The 21,221-nt window shown below is 38.1% G+C and overlaps 1 protein-coding gene across 2 annotated transcripts in view; it reads right to left on the bottom strand.

The window, feature by feature from the left end:
- Window positions 1-21,221, bottom strand: part of BMPR2 (bone morphogenetic protein receptor type 2) — a 100,294-nt gene that overhangs the window by 47,839 nt on the left and 31,234 nt on the right. For both annotated transcript variants that reach the window (XM_015868190.2, XM_015868188.2), the window contains exons 2-3: window positions 4,086-4,259; window positions 2,679-2,858 (exon numbers count right to left, since the gene is read on the bottom strand). In XM_015868190.2, the coding sequence (XP_015723676.1) occupies window positions 2,679-2,858; window positions 4,086-4,259 (354 nt within the window). The remainder of the gene's footprint in view (window positions 1-2,678; window positions 2,859-4,085; window positions 4,260-21,221) is intronic.

Below are 21,221 nucleotides of genomic sequence, written 5' to 3'. Positions count from 1 at the left end.
AAGCAAAAAGGACTAAACTTAAGGATTCAAAAACCAGTTCACCTTCAACTTAATTGGTTGTGTTCATAAACGTTTCCTTACAAGACAAGATTTTCTGTGTTTGTGTTCTGACAAAATGAGAATCAATCTACACAAAAACAATGCACTCTGTTCCGTGAAGATATATATGGTTATGATACAAACTTTTTCTATATCCTAAGAGATATAAAAACTAAGTGTAATTTTTGTGAGAAACTTGATGAGAACAATGTTTTTTTGTACTTAATGTGTCTGAAAATTTTAATTAACTTGTAGTCTCGAAACATTTATATTCTAGTTACATCTTTTAATGTGCTACTGTTATTTGTCCTACATAACAGCCAAGTGATTATACAAATTCACATCTTATTTTTTGGGGGGATGGTTTCAACTCAAGAGTTTAACAGTTCACACAGATCCTTCAGATTGACTGTTTGCTGAAATCATTAGGGTTCACACAATTAACCACATACTATTCAAACATGCCTTGAAATTTATAGTATCATCAAGATAAATATAGTTCAATCAAACCAAATATCTTATTTTGTGTCATTGAAAAATTCTTCCATATGCAATATTTTTAATATCTTATAAAATATATATATGTGAATATGTACAGTTCAGAGTTCATACTGAAATAAGCAGAAGATTTCCCATATGAACATGTAAGAATTTTGTCCTCAGTATCGAGGTGGCAAAACTGAATCTTACAGCATCAAAATGGATTTTAGAAAGAGTAAAAAGGGCTGGGAAAGGGACAGTCAAACTCCAGTTCAGAGAAACTGCAGGAGTTTGTGGAGTAACCTTTTTCTTTGTTCATACTTCTAACTTCCTAGAACATCTGCCTCCACAGTGCTGTGTGTATGGAGTATACACTGCCAGAAGCAGCGCAGTCTCCAACAGATGCAGCAGTAGAGTTTTATAAATAAAACATTAGAATAGTAAATAAGGCCATCCTTGGTGCTAGAACAGCCAATCTCCATCTCTAGGACAGCTAATGTAGGCAAACAAGTGTGCCGGAAAGCAACCTACTTTGCTTATGCCTAAAGCAAAATTTGCATATTATGAAAATGGAAGGCAACACAATAACATAAAACAGTTTGAGTCAGTAGAAACGTATGCTGCAACACTCAATTACAGCTGGGTGAATTAAGGACTGTGTTACACGTTTAATGTTTTTCCTCTCACTTTGCAAGTCGAGCTAGATTTTTCAGTATTAGAAGTTCAGTCTAAAAGCTATTCGGAAATGTTATCATGCAGTAAATTACCTCAGACTGTAACTTCTACCCCCTAATAGAAGCACAAAGTTGTTTTATCTCCCTACCGTGGGAGGCTGGAGAAGGAAAAGGAACTACATGCTTTTTTTCCTTCCTGTCTGAATTTCCTGCATAGTAGTAACTCCAGTCATATCTGGGGAGCTCTATTGCACAACTATTACCAGAGTCAAGTAGTTTCTGTTCAGCACTGCACAGTACTGCATTCTGACAAAGGTTCCGAACAGTGATGCTCACTGTACAAATAGTATGATCAGACAAAAGGTGCCATACACCTTACCAGCTCCCTTTACCCAGTGCATATTCCCAATAAAAGGTTACTTTCCCTTTTTTCCCCATTAGCATGCCAGGCCCTCATTTTGCCCCAGATTGCTTATAACATCTCTATCCTACAAATACTTTTGAAAGTATCAACATCATCACTATGTGAACTGTTTGAATTATCATTCCAAAATACAAACTATTTTTTTTCCACATTCTATTGCTGTAAATACCATCCCAATAAAGTCAACTTCATTTCGCAAATCGCTCTTCTATGACAAAGAATTGAACATGCTGAAGCAGTTGCATTTCCATTTACAAGCCTGCCTCTATTCAATTTCTCTTTCACAGTCTGTATTTAGAAGAGTGTCCAGAAGTTTAGATTAGGTTAAACAACTGTGTTTCTTTGTGCTAGGAAGGCAGCATCACAGAGTGTTAGTCATGACACTCATTATGAAACAGAAGGTTAAGAGGTCTAATATATTGATATGGATTGATGCACTATGTTCATTTTATAATAAATAAATATTTAACCTAATTTGAATGAAAACTAAATTACTCGAACTAGTACTCTTTGAACATTAATTCAAATTTAATCTCTACCAGAGGTACACAAGAGAAAAGTCAGATTTCAAAGCACTGTAAGACTGTTAGAGAGAACCTCCGCAGCCTGATCATCTTCTTTTAGGACTGGTTCTGCTGCCCAAAGCTATCCATGAAACAGAATTGAATAGATGTGGCAGACTTTTGAAATGTGCCACAATTCTAACAAACTTCCTGGCTCATTTTTAAGATAAGTCTGAATTCTTCTGAATATCCCCATAGGCTTCTGCAGTCAGGCATTCGAACACCCAAGCACCCAAGATTAAAGACCATTTTAGAAAACATAATATGCATTCAGCAGTTCCCTAAACAAATGCCTGCAAGCATTTAACTCATTCTTTGCAGAGCATCATGGAATAAATAAACACATTAAACTTTATATGGAAAAGATCTGTTCTGCTTGCTTTCACTGCTGCATACAGTTAGAAAGGTCACATTTCATACTTTACAGTGCACAAAAGAAAAATCATGCTCTAAATGACTTCAACCGTGAAATGACAGAAATGGAAACCTCTGACTTACTGTAAGGCGTTGTATCTGTTGGGTCAGGAGGCGGGAAGTTTTCAGTGAAGTTGACATTACATAAGTCAGTGCTACAACAACAGAACCGGTATGTTCCATTCTGAATCAAGGAAGGGGTGGTTGTAACGATACACTCCTCGAAGTGACACTCCTGTGGGTCTCCTATATGAGACCAGCATCCTGTAAAAAAGATAAATTAAATAATTGTTCTTGTAAAGGGGGTGTTAAATCAATTTTATTGTATGGACAATTTAAGCACACCTATAGAAATCAGTACCGTATAATACTCAATTATATGCTGCAATGGACTGGAAACAGTTATCATAATTGGTTTCATGATTTCACTACCATCTTTTAAACCAACAACTGGGTAATTTCTTTCAGAATTTGTGATAGACAAGGAGAAGAAACACAGGCAGTGGTACAGATCAACATCAAAGGTGTCTACCTGTACACCTCAGTACGACAAAACCTGAGTTCTTGAGCCTTCTAAGCAGACATATGCTATTCCCCACTTCTCTGATACCAAGACAACACCACCACCATCTAATCCACAGTCTAGACAAAACTGTGACTTAGTCTTCCTCTTAGAGCTAGAAAACAAGACCACATCAGTAATTTGGTGCTTCTTGCATAATTTCTAACAATTCTGTCCTTTTAATTGTCAACTGGAATCTTACCGGAATCTTCTACCACAACTTATTTCTTGCTTAGTGCAGGCTTTGTCTTCCTACAGCAACTGTCCCTTCTCAAATACAGTCAGTGGCAGTTAAGCATCATTTATGAACAAGTGCCAGGAATAGAAGGAGGCAGTGTAGGGGCAGAAGCAAGCAACCAAACTGAACTACACATGTTTGTTAACTAGTTTTCATTCTGTTCATACATTACACTACACTAACCTGTACCCAAATCACCTATCAGAGTCTCTGAAAATGGAAATCAAAGCTCATCTTTAGCTACTGCAAGACATTCAACCCCTTCTTGCCATCACACTCTCAGTAAAAAAATAACGAAGCGACATTCAGTATGTTACAGTTCTGTTCAAGAGTTGCAGTTCCCTTTCTTAACAAACACCCAATTGACACGAATGTACATTTTTAATGAGACATTCATTTTTGAATTTATAATAACACCAGACAACTATCTTCCTCTGGACATCCTAAGCAATGAGTAATATGAGTTTTATTTCCTTTAACTGTACATTGGGCTCTTTAATCTCCTCCAGAAATCATTTATTTCAATAAACTTTCTGTTTGTATTCAAAATTGCTAAATGGAAAGTTAAACTAGTACAATGCACAAACAAAAAAATCAGTTTTGCAACAGAGCATCCTCAGATTTATTTGCTACATTACAAGAAGCTGAAGAGTAGCAAAAACTAGTGCATTTACAACAAAATGCCACATACCTTGTTTTACGAGATGTATGTCTCCTTCTCGTGTTTTTTCCCAAAGTCCATAGCAGGTGCTACCTTTCATGCACAAAATGGTGCCATTCTCTTGGGAGATTCGGCTCTCACTGATTCCATGGTCCTGCTGATACGGGTCCTTAAATGCACACAGCCGCTCCTCACTCTGTGCAGCTTTAGACAAAGAAAGAAAAATAGTTTTTGTCACTGACTTCATTCAAACAATTAACTTTAATTTTAACTCTGAAGATGTTTCAAAATGGATCAGCAAATGTTTGAAGAACATTTCATTGCATAGCCTGCATCATTTGTTCACAAGCATAAGTTATGCAACTGTTGGCTGGTTTCTTCAGCAACCACAGTGTTACTTAATTGTTCCCAGGTTGCAAACCAAGCCAACCTTGTTCAGAGTGCCATCCAACCCAGTGCTACCTGCTCATGGTGTCATGCTCCCCCTTACACTGATCTCTCTTTTTTTCACATTTTATCCATCTGTTGCAATGGCTTCTTTTTCCTCAGCAGCCCATTAATTTGGGCTATTTCACACAACATCTACAACAACCAACAGAAAAACAAACAGCTGAGTAAAATCCATACAACTCTGGCCAATGGATCTGACTGTATACAAGACCACTGACTGTATATAAGAGCAAAGCTGTACACAGACCATAGAACATCCAGCAAGAAGACTTTACGTACAAAAAGGGTATAAAAGTTAATACACATGATCACCTGATCTTATTGTCTTTGCAGACTTACCGCAAAAATGTTCTTTCATTGTATTATTGGTGCAGATGATTTAGTAATGGAAAGACAAAACAAGACACCTAGGTTCAGATATGTTCTCACTTCTAACACTATTGCTATTCATTAAAGAGTCAAAACTCAATATCCTCTTATGCTGAGGCAACTTTAAATAGCTACACCACGAAGAAAAGCAATCTGACAGCAACTCCTAGCTCATTGTGCAGCAGCAGTAATTAAAATAGCACAACTTAGTGCGTTTTTTAATGGTCTGGTGGGGTGTGCACCATCAGCTGAGCTGCAGATCAGTTCAGTAGCAGTAAAACTCTCAGAAGAGGCAACAGGAACTTCTTAAGCCACTGTAATTCAATCACTTGCAGCTCCAGATACAGCACTAACCTAGGCCACATTATCCATCCACCTTACTATGCACTGGTCAGTGTACAGTTTATCCTTTACATCTGCAACCTGGGTTACAAGGCAGTAAACATACATTAAAAGCAGGAGCTTTTAGAAGAGAAACTCAGTTGCACAAATTTGACATCTAACTCTTTCTTTCTAAATGAGCAGAACTGGTTAAGTTACTGAGGACAAACAGGTCATATTTTAAGATCTAGCATGTGCTGCCTCAAGCAGCCCTTGCCAGTAGCACGCAGTAGTTTTATTCCCAGGAACAGCTGAGTATGCCAGGCGTGAAGCATCTGTCCTACATTCCCTACTCCACGACACAGGGCTGGACAAGAAATAATGGAGGAAAGAGTTGCAATGCACTACTGCAAGAGAACGGGAGCTGTATAAGTTTGAAAATCAGAAAGTAAAAAAAAACCAAAACAACTGAAATACAGTTTTCAAGAGGGAATGAGACAGAACCACAGGTTCTTGTGAAACTTGATGTATCTACTCCAAGGGACGCTACGGAGGTTTTTAAATCAGATGAGTGCAATAGCAGAATGGGACGAAGGTCACTTGTGTTGTTTCTTGTTTATTGACTGCTCAAATTGCTACAGGATGAGCTTTCATGTTTTGCCCTTATTGTGAAAAATAGATTAAAAAAATTGAACTTAGAAAGCATATTTGATTATCAAAATCAGACAGATTTGGTTATCAAAAACCTGATCTGTTTTTTTAATTATAAATTTTAATGAGGAAAATAAAAACTCCACAGAATTCCAAGAAAAGTCCACAGTCACAATACCTCGGTTGATTAAAAAAAAAAAAAGCTTTACCTCAGAACTAAACAGAGGGGGGGGGGGGGTAATTATTATTATTATTATTATTATTATTTTGCTTTCCACAAAGAAATACAAAGAAATACATATGGTATACGGTATAGCTATATGCATCATGTCCTGAGGCACGGACCACTTTAACTATCATTTTTCTGGACTCTTCACTTTTCTAGCTTCCTATTAGATTCACGTTTGAGAGGCAAGAACTTGATGAAGCTACTTGTTAAAGCCGTTAAGTGTTGATGCTGTCCAACTGCACACTACAGAAAATGACCATCACCAAAAAGCTCTTCTGATTAGAAGAAAATCTACAACAATATCTGCAGAAGTAAGGAGGAGGTAAGCATGAGAAAACGATAGCAAATAAGTGCCAGTCCTTATCAGTTTTCTAGCGTACCAACAAAAATGCAAGTTCACTTGCCACAGTTTAGTGTCAGATGACCTCAGTGAGAAACTTTTCCAACGCTAATAAAGGTTACGTACCCAAGAACTAGAGTTTTCATCCTGACCTCTGCACATTCATGCTTCGATTATAACCCAAAGTAGCACAGCCCCTATGGGAGCTCTACCCACCGCAATACTCTGCTGACCCCTGCCCCTTCTCTGATGGCTTGGAACATCTGGGGAACATGAGTTTTTTCTATGGTCTGTGTAGGTTCATTGTTGAAGTTCTAATGCCAAGGAGAATTGGGTGGGACACTCAAATCTCAAGAAACCATCCGGAAGAACCACAGAATAGATGAGTCACTTCAATTTCCTTGCATGGTTTCTGCACATTCCTGCTCTGGGAATCTGCTAATAGGGTTTCGCTCTGCCAGTCAGTGGAACAAGTCAGTTCCAAAAACTTTCAGTATCGGAAAACTTGAAGTCAGGCCCTGGAAGCAGTCACATGAGTTTGCCTAAACCTTCCCTCACCAAAAAGGGAGAATCCACAATAAAAATATGTGAGGGTGCTGGGGTGTCTGTTCTAAATTGTATTTCAACAGAGCTCTTGGTCTTCATGCACAGTGCTGCTGCTCCTCTGCCTGTAGGTGTGCTCCTTGTGGCCAGCCTTTTCCACCAGATGGGGAGCCAAGATCTGAACCAGGCACAGGCTGTGCTGGGTTGTAGCCACCTGTTTGCATCTTCAAGCCAGTGAAATGCAGGGGCCATCTATAGGTCAAGCTAAGCAGCATCTCCTCAGATTAGAAATGCCCGGCACCACGCTCTGCTAACAAACCCAACACTTAGCACCAAAGCAAGCGGTAGAACAGGTTTCCAAGGCTGTCACACAGCAGCACTATGGAAACCATCTTTCAGAGCTCTGCTCTTATTAAGAGATACTTTGTAGCAACTCTATAACAGCCCCCTTCATCTTCTTACTCCTGCACAAGCTAAGCATCATGAAAACTACTGCATTAAAAACATTCATCTGGACTGCAGTTGCTCTAATTAATGTGAAAGTCTATAACAACTCTTTCATCACCAGGGCTAAAACAACAAAGAAAAGAATGTCAAATATGCGTATGTTCTTCCAAAGATTCTACACCTACTGGATCAAATGAACAATCTTTTTTGGTTGAGAAAGGTGGGTGGTGGGGAAGGGTCCACTGGAGAGAGTTCACGGTACTTAGAACAAAACAATCTGATTAATCATTATGCAATAAAAGTAATAATTTCCATATTTTTATAATTACAAAGAAAAGGAAGAAGTCACATTAAAGACTACCTCCAAAATGGAAACAAACAAACAAACAAAAAAAAACCAAAACCCTACTACTTTGTTTTTCTTTTAAGCATATAAGAAGAAAGAAGGATTTTGAGGCTTTCATTATTATTTAAAAAACATTATTTTTACAGTATATGTATTTCCTTGTCACACAGAACACATACATTCAAATGTTCTAATTCGCTTCCAATAACAGACACAGTGAGATTTTCAAACAAACGACAACGGAGTGCTTACATGTCATAAACTACTGAACAGTTTGTCACTTCAGACAACTGGAAATAGATGGGACTAATGCTGAAAGGGACAAAAGAGTAAAATTTGAGCAACTAGTAAAAAAGATTTGAAATACCTATTTTCCATTTCCCTTGAACTTGTGAGCCAGACAAACTATAACAAAAATAATTTAATAAAATAATGAAGTTAACTCAAAATTCAGTTCTCTCATCCAGCAGGGATTTCCAACAAAAACAAGAATGAGAGGCACCATTCCCAAAAAGTAGACCAAGCATTTTACCTCCTTATCACAGGAAGGAAAAACTAGAAAAAGTTGGTTTTCCCAGCCCAATTTACTTTTCTATTTCACGCAAAAACAAACTTTACAAAGCCGGTTTCAAAGTTTTGTGCTTAAAACATGAGCAGCATTAAACTGGGTGTTTAAATGAGTAACCTAAGAGACACTACATGCACTCAGTTTCTTGTCTGGCTGTTGTTACACTGTAAGAGACTTAACTTGTCTTCCCTATTCCATTCTTTTACTCCCACTATGTTTTAAAGAGGAAAGATGTATTTCTGGACAGTTGAAAAAAGAGTTGAAAAAATAAAATAAAAATAAATTTAGAAGTGTATCTACCATGTCAGAAAACTTACATGCTGTGATTATGATTCATCTACACTACAATGGATTTATACAAACGTATACATTGCTATTGCTTATACTATACTAATACACTCATACTTTTGTGTTACTGGAGAACGTAATTACTGAAAACAATTACAACAGAAATACCAAAAGTTACAGGGATCCAACTGCAAATTCTTAAAACATGACTCATGTTTTTATTAATAGCATAGGAAGCCGGTTCCATTAGTATTTAATCAACATTTCCTGTCCTTACATCTATTCAATGCTGTATATGGAACTCGCATCAAGTGTAAAGGCAAGGGGAAAGGAAGGAAATGCTACAGAGAATTATTTTACTGCCTATTCTAACTGTCAGGATAAACACCAAAATTTTCAGCTCTGCAATCAGTGTCAGTCAATGCATTTCACAATGCAGAAATCATGAATTAAACACTGAGCTGGTTATCAGAAGATAGATTTGTACATAACCTTGGCAAACAGACTTCCTGGCATCAAAGACATACAGACACCATTTTGGTAATTAAGTCCAACCGCCTTCGTGACCACGTAGGTGTGGAACTGGAAATTTTAAAAAAAAAAAAAAAAAAAAAGGAAAAGGATTGTGAACATTTGCTTGCCTTTAATAGGATTTCTTAAATGTAGGCCACTATACATTCCACAGTGAACCTCATTAGGCTGCAACAGATTTTTTGAAATGATTAACATTTTTTTTCCTGTAAGTTGTCCTTTTAATCAGTGAGATTTTAATCAGAAGGGCCGAAGACATGAAAGTTCTTTTCCTTCGATCCTGCCAGCTCCCTGTGAAGCTCTTTAATGTGTACAATCCAGGGCAACATCTTCACCCTAGAGGCTCGGTTATGAGATAGCACGTGTCTACAGGATGCAAGCTAGCAAAACAAAGGTGATTAAAATATCACCTTAAAGTATACCAGGAGGCTCCTTTGAGAATATCTTCTCAACTACTGACAGCTGTGTTCTGACGTGATGTAGGGAGAAAAATAAGCTTGAAGAAACTTCCTAGCATGCTCTTCACTGCTGCCTTTTTCATCTTTTTCTCCACAGAGACCCTAACTACAAATAAATCTAAACGTGTACATACTTGCATGAAAATGTCTCACACAGACTTCTTTTCAAAAGTCATTCTTCTGCAGACAGACCATCTTTAATACCAATGTACTGGGATGAAAAAAAACTGAATTGATTGTGGTCTTCTCCATACTTACACCTCCCAAACACTGTCTTGTAGCATGTTTAATCAAACCTGCTGTAGAACTCTGGACTGACTGCTCAGGAAGAGAAATAAGTTGCATGCTTAAGGACTAGGAATGTGAGCATAAAGGTCTAAAACCACCATAAATGGCCTGGGGACTTTTTGAGTAAGAGATCATGAGCAGCACCATGCAACACCCAGCCAGGAAAGCACAGCCCACTGATTTCCAGGAGGGAAGCAGTAAAGTAAAGAAGGTGCCTCAGAAAGTTACATCTGCAGTTACAATCCTTTGTCTCCTTCTAAAAATGTGAGGAAATAAATATCACAATCATTAAAATTTCCACCAGTGTCTTACAGGACAAGATACGCTGCAAAATACATTATGACAACAATCCCCTGACAGTTTATACCTAATATTAAAATCTGGAATACTCTATTCACAATATTGCATGTTCCCAGTCTTCATTGACAAAAATTATTTTGGTTTTCTCTGCTTTTGTGGTACAACATATCAGTTTCAAATGATGGTAATTGCATGAAGCCAGGCTTTGATTGAATAGCAGTGCCAAAACTAAAATGACTGTTAGTTCTGATATCCCTTTTCAAGTGATGAAGTAACTGAGCACATATATGATTGAATAATTTATGAATGCTATCAGACCCTTTTCTATTAAAATCATTTGACTCTAGAAAATTCAAGTGCCTTTTTGTTCTGCACTTTGGTCTTTCATTTTCCTCAATCTATACTTTAAAAAAGAAAGTAATTTTGAAATCTCTTTTCCCTTTATTTGCTTTCTAACACAGTGTTGTCTGCTGATAAACACTATCAGCAACAGCAATGACGCCAACTTTTTCCTGTTGTATTCTTAACAGTCCTTGCACAGACTGGTATCAACTGCTCTCAGAAGTACCAGTGGTCTGCTGCCTTCACGTAACTAACAGAATAAAACAGAACCAGGTCACTTGACATCACTTGACATCATGTTGTATATGAAGTTCACAGCTTGTTTCCCACTCAGGCACCATCGTGGCAGCACATGAATCGTGGCCTCCTCTTGAGCTGGGCTGCCCTGAGGGATACCCAGTGCAAAGAGCCTCACCACCAGCATGCCCCCAACACATACTCTCTGGTGGCATCATGCACCCACAATACACAGGGTTTTAGAACTGACAAAAATAGGGAAGCATGGATTAGCCAAAAAGGATACAATCCAAGTTCTTCAATGAAGGCCTCGCTCTCCCTTCCCTCAAATTTACTCTAAAAGGAAGTGCTACCTTAGAAGAACCCAGCTTAAGTGAGAGCAGCCCTGAGGGTGAGAGACAGGACAGCAGAGATTTACTGCTAGCAGCTGACACGATGTAGTCCACATACATTGACAGACTTCATGCAGAGGGGACCTGAGCTTACCGCCCATGCGCTGTTTCAGTGCCTTTTTTTCCTCAACTTTCTAAATGTTTCAGAAGACAACTGGACCACCTTGCTGTGCAAACCTCACGTGAATCATGAACTGCCACAAGAACACGCTCCTAGCATGAGCACAGGATACAGTAATTACACTGCCCATACAACAGTTGCAAGAAAGCTAATGATATCCGTGTTCTGGTATAAAAACTGCTGGGGCAAAATTCAATCATTTTAAGTAAATTTGAAGCAGCAGAGTTAATACTAGTTCATGGTTTACATCACGAGGTTGCAGCATTTTTCATCTCGCATGAGACAAGATCAAGTTGAATCTAATGAAGAGGTATCACATTGACTCAGCCGGGGTCACAGGAGGACACACTACAGAATTAAAGCCAAGTATCCTAAAGTCTAAATGACAGCCCTGTCAACATGACCTTTTATTACCTCTACTTTGACCACTAATGCGACCAACCTCCCTGCACAACTTCCTCCAGAAAACATGCATCTGAACAAGAAGCTACAATCCTACATGATTCAGTACTTTCTTTAAGATTCTATTGTTGTGCACCACTGGTATACACTGAGGACATTTTTTTTACTGTAAGTCTGTCTAGCTCAGCAGGTTCCTTCCTTCCATCTTCTTTCCCTAAGCTAAATTACCATCATTTTTTTAACAAGACAATTAAAAGGAAGTGCATGAAACAAACAGGTAGTGGAGGAATGTTATCAGTCTGGCCAACATGAAATTCCTAAGTATATCAGAGGTAAGCAGTGAAAAGCTGACACTGGCACGTTAAAAGAGATAACGTTATCTTGGCTCAATGATGGCACGAGACTGACTACGTTCAATCACAGTTTTTCACTTAAATGCTTTGCATGTAATTTGTTGAGTTTTTGTTTCATATTTTTTTTTTGCAGTGTTTAATAAATAAATAATAAAATACACAACATTTTAACATTCACTTTCATTGCCTTAAAATAGTCAGACTGCAATTTACATGCAGCTTACAGTAATTTCCAAAAAACTTCTCATACCCTATTAAAGCAGATTCAGCCAGCACATGCAATGTGCCAATGCAAGGATCCAAGCCTACTCAAAGAGCCTTTTGATAAGTTATCAAATCTTACAAAATTGAAAAGTGCAACACTTAAATGGTTAGACCATTAAATACTGTAGAAGTATCAAATCACAGCACATGCTTAACACTCACTTATGAAGGAGACTAAACATATTAGTGGAGGACAGCATACAAAAAAAATTGCTCTGGAGTCCTAATGCTTTTTGCAACAAATGATTTCAAATCAAATTGTCCAATCTACACAGTCTTCTGCTCTCCCATCACCTCTGTCTCAAGATGAAACAGTTACTTATCTTAGGAGCTGAGAGGAATCCCAGTCTTTGCATCAATCAGCTCAGAAAGAATCTACTCACAGGCTCATTATGTTGGTCAAAATAAAATAATTTAAAAAAAATAAGGGTTCTGTAAGCCAGTTTTAATACATAACTTGAACACTATGTAGTAAGTCTCACTACAACACAAACTCAAGGCCACTTAAGCCTGGATTTGTGGAGAAAATGGGGAAGTAAGTGGCTGGCATTCACTGACTCCATGGGATCTTAGACATCCAACTCCTCTGGGCCTCCTGGAAAAATCCCAGTCTACATTAATCTTCTGAAAGTGTGAAACAGTATGTTACAGGATTTAAACAAACCTAGCTTTTTTTTTTTTTTCTTTTTTCTTTTTTTCCTTTGTTTTTAACATTATTCACTTCCTAAATAACTATGTTTGCATTCAGAGAAAAATAAGAATATTAATGTTTCTGTTAAGCAATTATGTCAGAACAGAAAACATCACCGCCTTAGTCACACAAAATCTTGTCCACTGGTCAACGTCTGCTCACAGAGCTGAAAGAGCCTGGATTCTTTATCTTTGCCCTAGACTGGAGTTCAGGGATTTTTTCTGGGTATGAGTGTCTGGCTTCTGTTTATCTGGGCTGTCAAACTGAAGTATTTGCATGGAATAACACAGGAAACTCTGCAGTGAAAGCAACAGCAAAGCAAACTAATGATGTGGTATTTCTGCCCCAAAATAAGATGTAACAAACTTTCCAGAGCAAAATCCATTATTTAGAAGTCTACGTCAAATTGCACTGAAAAAAGCCTGTTACTGGCCACATGGCTATATGCACTTTCCTTGTAAGCTCAGATGCCTTTTCTTCTGGGTATATTATGACAAAGATTTTCTGGAATACTTTTCATTATCTTCAGTTTGGAGCAAGATAGTATCCATACAGTTTGTCCTTCACAGTATATTACAAAAGTTCTCCTTATTTGTAGGAAGCTTACACTACTGGTGATATACTGAAACATCTGAAAATGGGGAAACTTTCTGTGATTTGAGGGTACAATGAAATTAAGATCAAAAAACGTAATCATATTTTACCCTCTGTAATACACATTATGATGCCTTTTGGCTGACTACAGAAATGCAGTCTATTTGGCTTTGAAGTCTTAAACCCTGAGACAAGTGACAAGAAGAGCAGAAGGCAGAAACAAGCTTTCACACTGCTCTGCTTTCCAAGTGTGCCAAAGCTCTCACTTTTTCATAATTCCTCAAAAAATATACATGCAAGTTCAAAAACTCCCAAGCCTTTGTCTTCAAGACAACTTGTTGGTGTGCCACAAAACATTCCACAAACCATCAACTCAGTACAACAACTCCCCATGCCCCTTAAACATAGCCATTGTAAGGTGAAAGCCGACTTACAGAGTGCTAATGAGGACTAAGGCTGTGCGGTGCTGCAAGAACCGGGACCCACTTCAAACACTTTTGCACCATCTTCCTTACCTGACAGGAGGTATGGAAAGAGCTGCGAGCTCAATATACTTATGTATCTTTATGTGTTTGTTGAAATGGGCAACACCAGATAATGGTGACCTTTGACAAACCTCAAAGTCATCAGCCCACTGAACAGAGGCATCATTCATATATTTCTTGGTGTTACGTTATGGTGTTAGAAATTTATGGCCACAGCACTGAACCATTTAAAATAGATTCATACATTTTCTTTATGCATTCATTGTTTCATATTTAAATCTTTCTTACACCAATAGCTACATCATACAAGAGGCTAATAAAAGCCAACTTTAGCGAACAGTGTATAGTGAGAAAAGTCAGAGTCAAGTCAAAACAAGCTCTTCCTTAATTTCTGGCTTCTAAAGCTAAGTAGTTAAAAAGGGAACAGCTGGTACATGCAGACAAGCCAGCACTGAATACACTCATTTCAAGGATTTCCTGTCTGTGGAACTGAAGTACTGTGGCTCACACCACAGAAACAAACTTCGGGGCAGAAGGAAACAAAAAAATCCCACTAGTTTTCCACAAGCAGAAGTTTGCTTTCAGTGATTCTAGTTGACTTTTCTGTCATTTAAGTTGTATTCCATTTGAAGTTCCTTGCACTTACCTGATGGCTTGATGCCTGCCACAGCTGCCCCCTGTACCAGCATTCCCAGGCTAATGACATGTAACATGGAAGAGGGAGTTCCCCAAAATACAGACACCTAAGAGAAGGCTGTGATCAATCTGTTTCACATCTTGCATTACACACCTGAAAATGGTGACTACAGTTATGCTCTGAAGACCATCCTAAGCCCACACTCCCACCCAGGTAGCATTACTTAATATATCTTGCAAGATACAAGAGCAGAAAACATCAAATTTTTTGGGCCATTAGCAACCGAGGCTACAGTCCAGAATGCAAAAGCAGCGAGTGCTTGGACTCTATGTCGGAGCTGCCCCACACGCTGCCCAGCTCCCTGCGATCTCCGAAGTTCACACGTTTTCTGAACCAGACATGGTCTAATGTCAGGAAATAAGCACAAATAGTATCTTGGCATTTGGGACAAAGAAGGAAGCAACAAAAACAAACCTTATCTTACAAAAAAAAAAAAAAAAAAAAAAAAAAAAAAAAGGTATACTTTTCCCCTTTGAACTTTCAGCTCGTTGGAAAGACCTTAGCAAAAGCACAAGTGGTGTACAGGGACACTGGACAAATATTAGTTGCTTGGCTTAGACGGCTCTAGAAAGAAAACTACAATCAAGAATTTCATCAGCCACTACAGAGGATATTAATAGTTTATGAACTGAGTAAGGGAAACTTTTATATTTAATCTGAAGTAATAATATTAGAAAGCAATAAAACTTGCAACAAACATTTAAACAGCAGCTGAAGCAATTCAGATCAGACTTAATAATACCTATTCTCTCTTTTGAGCAAGCTATTCTGTAAATTAGAGTATAGCATGACAAAACATGCTTGCACATGCATTTTTAATATTTCTTCATAAGCAAAATAGATGTACAGAATACTCTGAACATAAGCATCATTTGTATAACAGAAATCCTATTTGCAATATCTCTCTAACTAATAGATCCTGATCTGAGTTGAAATGACTCGACATGATGATAAGCCAGATAAGAACTATCCTTCCAGTGTTAAACAAATTTAGGTTCCCCCCCCCCCCTTTTTATTTTTAAATGAACAGTTTAAGAACATGACTTTAGAAAGGAAAAAAAAAGCCATCAAAAAAAGGGGAAAATCTGCAAGCACAGTGAAAATAAACAGCTCACAACCTGAATATGTCTCAGCATCTTAAGACAATATATAATTTATTCCACTAACTTCACTAAACACATTAACAGGATCAGACAGGTTTTCAGAATCTGAGACGAACTAATACTGCAATCAAAGTATTAAGGAACCAGCTGCCTCTGTCCCATCACAGCTGATTATCACAGACTGTGGATGGCTGCCTCATTTAGAAAGTGTTTTCACAAATACTCCATTGTTGAGAATTGGGCACATCAGAATAATGTTACACTAACTCTTTGTTTAATTATACATTAAAAAAGGAACTTCAGTAATATAAATTACATGTGCTTTTAGAAAGTATTATAAACCACATTTACAGTGAAAGCTGACAAAATGAACAAGTGAAGAGAAATACTGAACACTGCCAGGTTGCACAGTTAAAGTTTGACTTCTCAATCTTTTCCCCAGATCTCACTAAAGAAAAAGAAAAAAAAACAACGCCAAACTCCTACATTCTAGGAGACTCCAGGGTACAATAATGGAAAGACTAAAACTGCACAATTTGGAAGACGTAGATTTGCATTCAAAATGTTCTCAAATGGTTTTTCAGTTCAAGTGAAGGGAAAAAAAAAGGTAAAATTTAAACTCCCAGTGCCCCTCAACAAATGAATTATCTTTAATATTAAGAACTGTTAAAATACTATATACCTTAAAGCCCAAAAACTGCTTAAGGTTATGAGAAATAATTGTTCTCCCTGGAGACTGAGCTACTGCTGAACAGGAAAGCAGTAGAACCCAGCATTTAACAAGATACTCAAGTGTTTACAGCACTACTAACCAAAAACAGGAAGCATCATTAGATTTCCTACCTAACACTCTTCTTTCAATGTTATCTTTATGAGTTGCAATACTGGTAATAGCAGAACAATTGCATCACTCCAACTTGATACAACTATAAAGGAAATTTACAATTAATTAACTATACAGAAAATTCAGATGTGGAAGGAAATTATATTAGTGATTCATTTATCCGGTAACTCCCCCCCTTTCAGATGACACTGAAGCAAATCCAAGACGAAGAAAAATTGAATTAATGCCCTCAGTAGATAATTTTAATGAACAATAAAGCTGTATCGTTCTATCAGAAATATAAATGTGATCTTTTTTTCTTTTTTTCTGTGTATGGTTTGCTTTGACTAACGCAGGCTTGGTCTGTGTCATTTGGACATGAGGTACTGAAAACTAGGACTCCAGGGCAAAAACCAAAACCATCTTGATCATAGTTTCTACCTGTTGATATGGATGTGGCCCTTCTATCTCAAAAGAAGCAGCTGTAGTCAGAATTTCACAGACAGGTGAGAAAAATCTGACAGCCCTGGGAGAAGTATAAATAGAAACGAGTTACTTATTCTAAGCATGGCTTTCCAGAAAGCTTTTAGATTACATGGTTTATTCTTCCCTTCCTCCTTTCTTCTCTAGCTTGTCTTCTTTCCCTCACCTTTTGGAGATTTAAATGTCTTTGAACATCTTCCTAGGAGATGAGACAACTGCCATTCACAGTTTGTAAGTGCTCTGCCTCAATGAAGCAGTGTAGTTGAAAGAAGCTTACCAGAGATTTATCCCCAGCCTTATTACTTAAGGAAAAAAAAAAAAAAAAGTTATTTCTTTAAGTCTTATTGCTGCCTTAGTGCCATAACACTAAATGGTAAATCCTTCAAGCTTGCAAACTTTTTTTTTCACTCTTGTGTAAAGGCTCTTGGAATTCTTTGTCCTGACCCATCTATACATGTAAAGATCGCTAAGAGGGGCAACAAAAGGCTTAATTCTGAGCTTCATTAGCAACTCAACTTTCATAAACTGTTTTACTTCTATTTTTTATTCATCTAAATCATAGTTGCGTGTCAGTGAGGACAGTGAAGACAAGAAAACAGGAAATACTTTTATTCATGTGGGCTGTAACGTTACCTAGTCACAGTACTTCTCAGGGACCAGAAAATGCTAACAGAAGATAAAATGAAGAAGCTCACAACAACAGAATCAGCTTCATTTCAGAGAGAAGAAAAAGCATCACAAACTCAGCTACATTATTTTTTCCTAATTAGTGTGACGTAAGTTCGCTTTGGGAACACTGAACTGTGAAGTACGTATGACATGGGTACTGATGCAAAATTGGAAGTAAAAAAAAATGAAAATATTGGCAAACAAGTAAATCTGTTCTCTGTAAAAGGAAAAATAGAACAAAACAAGAAAAAAAAAAAACAACACAGGCCATGTTTAGGGTGCAACCATTCTCATCTGAAATGAGAATGAGCAGTGAATGCTGCTTAAAGGGAAACAGGAGCATCTCATAGACAAAAAACAGGGAATTCCATTCAGTACTGGCTGCAATTTCTTTACAAAGTTAACAAGTGCATAAACTGCAGAAAGTCTTCCAGCAGAAGGCCTCTATTCCCTTCAGCTGAATCCTTCTCAATCCGCTACTAAGCTAAATAAGAGGGGGAAAAAAAAGTAGGTAAATAAAGTCTGAAACAAAAATAATTGATTTTTCCATGTCAAAATCAAGGTTGAGGATATTTTCAACATTACAAAAGAACGTTAACAAAACACGGCAGCTCAAAGACTTTGCAAAATTACTGACTTGTAACTGAAATGATATGGGCAATGTAAACGAAGTACAATGAAATTCAGTAATACACTACAAAAATAACATAAGAGTGGTATCTGGACTTTAAATGGTACTGAAACCACGAGTGCAGGATCTGTCCCATAATATTTAAATGCATATTCTCCTCTCCAGTGCAGTTTATTATTACATTCCCTTCTATTTCACCTTCAAACCCTTTGAACATAAAGTCCTCTCTCTTTCTTGTGGATCATATTTAATGGGAAAAAAGAGCATTTTGATCCAAACAGCAAAATAAAAAGGTCTTATTATTATTACCTCATAACATTTTTTCTGTCTGCCCAAAATATGCCATCAATCACGTTCCTTCTGAACAGATCTCATTTCTCCATCATACTTCCCATCTTTGCTTTCAGAGCCCTACCACATTCAGTCTCTCACTTGTTTTTCCATCTGTCATTTCCTTGCTGTTCCCCTATGATGCATTTGACAGCAGCTGCCAGTTTCTCCCACAAGTCACCTTTTATAGGTCACTCTCTGCATGTACAGTATGGTTTCTAAGACTGACTGCCAAACTGCCAACAAGTCACTCGATACCTTTCTTCCAATTCTACCACAACTTATATCTATCATTTGGAAATGAGTTCACCCCCTTTCCTAGTCATTAAAAAAAAAAAACATCAACCAAACCCCCATGCTGATGTGTGTTAAACAGAACACAGCTTCCACGTTGGCATTCTTCAGCCTGAGACCTCGAGCCCACATTTGGGCATTTTTGCCCCTAGTCATTACACCATGCCTTTGCTCTGAGTAGAAAAACTGGGACAGGAATCAACTCATGGTTTCAAATGAGAACACAATGAATATGTGAGACAGTTCAGAAAGGTCCCATTACAATTACATTGCCTATTACTAAGAAGTGTTTATCAGTCCCTGTTGTTCCCTCATGTCATGGGTAAAGCTTTTGTATCTTCAAAATCAGGGAAAGTATGACAAGAATCAGGGCCTGCAAGCATTCACCAAATGAGCACAGTGCTGCATGTCCATCCATGGAGATTTCTCCCACATTGGATTGTACCCACCAGCACAGAAATGCAACTGTCCCCTCCTTAACCACATCCACTTTGTAGCTCAGATGGTGAGGAAAAAAGATACTTTTTTTTATGCTCCGTCCCTACAGTAAAGTATAGCACAGTTGCTATTTTCAACTCGTTCGACAAAAAACTAAAGACCTCCTGGATACTAATTCCTAAAGAGAAATCAGTGAAGGCAAAAGGCTGCACAACCACTCCAGCCCAAAGAAAAGGTGCTTATTAGACACCAGAGACATTCTGGGGGAAAGTAAGATTACCTCTGAGTGCCTCATATTCCACACAGCACAAGGGCTTTCAGAGGAGAGCTGGCAAGCCATACACAGCCCTGGCAGGCCGCACAGAGCCCTGGCAAAGCTTCTTCCATCACCAGATTTAATCCACATTTCTCACTACTTCAACATTTTAATAAACACACTTTAACATTTACACTTAGCTTAGATTGTACTGAAGTTATTTAATTCCAGTCATGTGCCAAATATCAGTGTTACAATTAGATGATGTCAGGGCAGATGCTGGGCAACACTGCGATGCTCGCTGCTTCTTTTTGGAACAGCCATGCTTAAGTCTCAACAGAGTCACAGAATCACAGAATGACCCGGGTTGGAAGGGACCTCAAGGATCATGTAGTTCCAACCCCCTGCCTGGCAGGGCCACCAAACATACACCTTTACTAGATCAGGTTGCCCAGGGCCCCGTCCAACCTGGTCTTGAACACTCCAAGGACGGGGCATCCACAACCTCACTGGGCAGCCAGTTCCAGAGCCTAACCACTCTCCTAGTGAAGAACTTCCCCCTAACATCCAACCTAAATCTTCCCTCTTGTAACTTAAAACCATTTTCCCGTGTCCTGCTGTTGTCAGCTTGGATGGGGGAACAGAAAAGAAAATGAAAGGAACATGAAATGTCTTGCCATGCTGTAATCTAAAATAGGACATAAGCTCCTCATAGCAGTGCCTGTTTATTAAGCATTACAATCAGATTCCCTTGAGATCTACGTACACACCCTGAGCACCTTCTACAGAAGCATGCACTAATCCTACTCCAGCACAAGCAGGATCATAAAGGAATCTAGATTATTTATTTATTAAAAAGAACTTGCTTTTGGCAGCAGGAGAAACAGAACAGACATTCTTTCCATTTTATACAGTTTTCCTGATATGCATATATTGATTTAAAAGATTCCACAAAAGCCACAGTTTAAAGCTAAATGAGTCCTAGGCTGTCAACTTCTATTTTCTTAAGCTTTACTTTTAATATGTGTTCAAAGAAAATAAGTTCTGAAAAACATCACTGCAAGTATCACTATAGCAACTGTAGCTCTTGAAGTCTTCTTGATGCAATGCTCTCAGATTCCAGATGGAACAAAATGCCACGTCTATCTTGCTTTTTTATAAGGTGTCTCTCTCTCCTGCAAAGCCTCCAAAGACTAGCAGGGACAGCTGGTGCAGAATTTTCTCTTGCAAAGACCACACAGACTCAGATACATTCACCTATTTTCACAGTTCTGAAACAAAAATACAATATCATGACATTTTCACCTACTAGTGAAAGTGAAGTGCCACTAAAACAAGGAAAGAATTACAGAGGGTATTTATTCAAGTCCCTTTACAAGCAAAGAGTTGCTGACCTCATTAAAGTCAGCGGCAGTTTTGCCACATATTTCAG

Source organism: Coturnix japonica, chromosome 7 (assembly GCF_001577835.2).
Source record: "Coturnix japonica isolate 7356 chromosome 7, Coturnix japonica 2.1, whole genome shotgun sequence".
NCBI lineage: Eukaryota > Metazoa > Chordata > Aves > Galliformes > Phasianidae > Coturnix > Coturnix japonica.
This window is presented reverse-complemented; position numbering and strand designations above follow the sequence as displayed.